Raw genomic sequence first — 2,500 nt, 5'->3', positions numbered from 1 at the left:
AACCAGAGTGAATTGATTTCATTTAACAGTATGTTTTTAACACATTGGTTTTAAAGAACATCTTGTTATTGATGGAATACAGAATATTTTCAATATTAAATTCATTTTTTTTAAGTTTTTTTTACATATGAAACATTTTTTGATGAAAAATCTAGGGGGGAAAAAAATAAGTGTGTGTCTGAGTTAAGGAAACAAACGGAGGTTCTCACCGGTGTAGTCCAGAGCGGTGGTGATGGTGGCCGTGGGCCGCTGGCTGCAGTACTGGGACACACCACTGTGGGTCTCCACAGTGAAGGTGTAGTTCAGATGAGAGTCCAGGTCGGTGACGATGACCGCTGTGTCCCGCAGGTCTGAAGGACCCGGCTCGAAGCGGATCTTCTCGCTGCAGGGTGAACAGGCGGCTCCGCTGCACAGCTCGCACACCACGCTGTAGGTGAGGTCACTGCGACCCCCGGTCATCAGCGGCGCGCTCCACAGCAGCTGTAGTCTGCCGTCTGCTGACAGGGTGGTGGAGGTGAGGTCACGGGGGCCACTGGGTGGAGCTGGGGGAAGGAAGTGTGTGACAGAACAGTCAGCCCCGTCTGTGCTGAAAATATAGACGTGTTTTTTCAAAGATCTGACGGTGGAACGAATTGTTACCAGAGCAGGGAGACGATGGCGGGTCTGAGGGGGAGCGGAAGAAACCTTCCTCACACTGACATTCAGTGGCGCCGGCCTCGGAGGGCCTGGTATTGTCAGGACAGACCTGACACAGCAGACTGGACACGGACGGCTTGTAGTAGCCGGGCTTACAGGCTGTGGGCGAGAAAAAAGGGCGAGCGTTGGTTTGGGCGTGACATATAGGAACGGGTGAGACACAGGAAGGAATAACTGATCAAGATGCAAACAATGAGGCGGCCGTGAAATAGCAGTCGTTCACGGGCCGACAGGAAGCGTTTGTTGTGACTAACCTGTAATCACAGAGTCTTTGTATGGAGAGGAGCGAACAGGGATTTCCCTGACGACCTGCCTGCACTCGCCTTTTTTGCTCAGAGGCCTAATCTCATGTCACAATGCCGGTGTCAACCGGATGAAGATGCAGCATTAAATCCATCAGGTGATCTGATCCGCCTTTTCCCCGAGAACCCGCTCTCAGCTCATATTCTCTCAGAAAATAACATTTGTGTTTTTGCCAGAGGAAACGGCAGCGGAGCGGAGGACGTTACAGCACGCAGATAAAACTCTGCGGGGTCACCGGAGGTTAATGAACATGCACACTGTTCACACACACCAGGATGTGAGAGCTGTAAGGCCGTCTGCGACCGACGTTTCCTCCTTCTCTTCCTTCCTTCCTCCAACCCCGACACAAGTCACAGATTACAGAACACAAGATGCAGCAAGACGATCAGGAAAGACGAAAAAAAAACTGCTGCTGAGTGTTGATGGAAACAGATGCACACACACTCTGTGAGTCAGTCGAGAAGACACACACACACACACACACACAGAGTCGCTGTGGTGGAAGAATTCACGTCTCTCCGTTCATTCTGCCCTTTCTCCAGGGAGGGGTCGTTCATGTGGTCAAAGCACTGGTGGCCACGAGAAGAGGTCAGACCCCCCCTCCTTCACCCCCCCGCCCCACCCGGAATGGCGACGTGGTCGCGTCACTGCACCACCGGGGCAGAAGGACCTTGGCCCCCTGAGCTCGGCCGTGGTGTGGAAGAGGCAGCAGCAGGTTGGGGTTGAGGTTGAGTAGGAGGAACGGCGATGAATAGATGGTGGGGGGGGGAGGGGGGAGGGGGGGCAAAGGTCTGGAGCACCAACAGAAGTTCTCTCAGGGGAGTCCCTCAGAGACTGGGGGGGGGGGGGGGGTGCGGGTGAGGTCTTTTCGCATAAGAAAAGGGGGCCGGTTCATTTCATCTTGAGCTGAAGCAGCAGGACTTCTGTCACGTACCAATGAAACTGCAGCTCCATTCATCTATTGTTCCCTGATTGGACCCAGTGCTGCCATAAATATGTTCTCTCACTTATTATGGGGTTTGAACCCGGCAGCAGGTGTGTGTGTGTGTGTGTGTGTTTCTCTCGATGAGACTTGTAATCTAATTTTTTTAAGTCCAGGTGAAGAATCTTGTTAACTAGCAGTTGGTAAACTTCACTAAGTCGCCTCTCCACTTGTCGATGCCTGTGATTGGCCGGCGCCCTCTGTGGCCGCAGCACTCGTGTGAAAAGGACTCGTGTTCCGCACCGGTGCATTTGTTAATTGAATCTGTTTTCTGCTCTTTGTGTCCGACCAATTGTTCTAATGAGTGGGAACACGGATTAGGGAGCTCGTTGCGTGTGTTAACAACCGGATGAAAGAGCAAAGGGAGGCGAAGCGGGGCATGTCATTGGCTAACAGCTGTCCTGTTGCTCCACTAATCCTCTTGACTAAATTACACTCCACACCTAACTAAGCAGCCACGGAACTAACCACCCTCATGCGCCAACTGTCGACTCACTCCCCGCCCTCTGACTGCGACCG

The 2,500-nt window shown here is 52.5% G+C and overlaps 1 protein-coding gene and 1 long non-coding RNA gene across 7 annotated transcripts in view; one reads left to right on the top strand and one right to left on the bottom strand.

The window, feature by feature from the left end:
- Positions 1–2,500, top strand: part of LOC103385699 (uncharacterized) — a 24,971-nt gene that overhangs the window by 9,562 nt on the left and 12,909 nt on the right. The gene's annotated exons all lie outside the window — the stretch shown is intronic.
- Positions 1–2,500, bottom strand: part of epha2a (eph receptor A2 a) — a 13,563-nt gene that overhangs the window by 5,899 nt on the left and 5,164 nt on the right. For all 4 annotated transcript variants that reach the window (XM_025060162.1, XM_025060161.1, XM_008319668.3 and 1 more), the window contains exons 4-5: positions 640–795; positions 210–542 (exon numbers count right to left, since the gene is read on the bottom strand). In XM_025060162.1, the coding sequence (XP_024915930.1) occupies positions 210–542; positions 640–795 (489 nt within the window). The remainder of the gene's footprint in view (positions 1–209; positions 543–639; positions 796–2,500) is intronic.

This window comes from Cynoglossus semilaevis, chromosome 11 (genome assembly GCF_000523025.1).
Source record: "Cynoglossus semilaevis isolate Cse_v1.0 chromosome 11, Cse_v1.0, whole genome shotgun sequence".
NCBI classification, from domain to species: Eukaryota; Metazoa; Chordata; class Actinopteri; order Pleuronectiformes; family Cynoglossidae; genus Cynoglossus; species Cynoglossus semilaevis.
The sequence above is the reverse complement of the archived record's forward strand: the minus strand, read 5'-3'. Positions and strand labels throughout refer to the sequence as shown.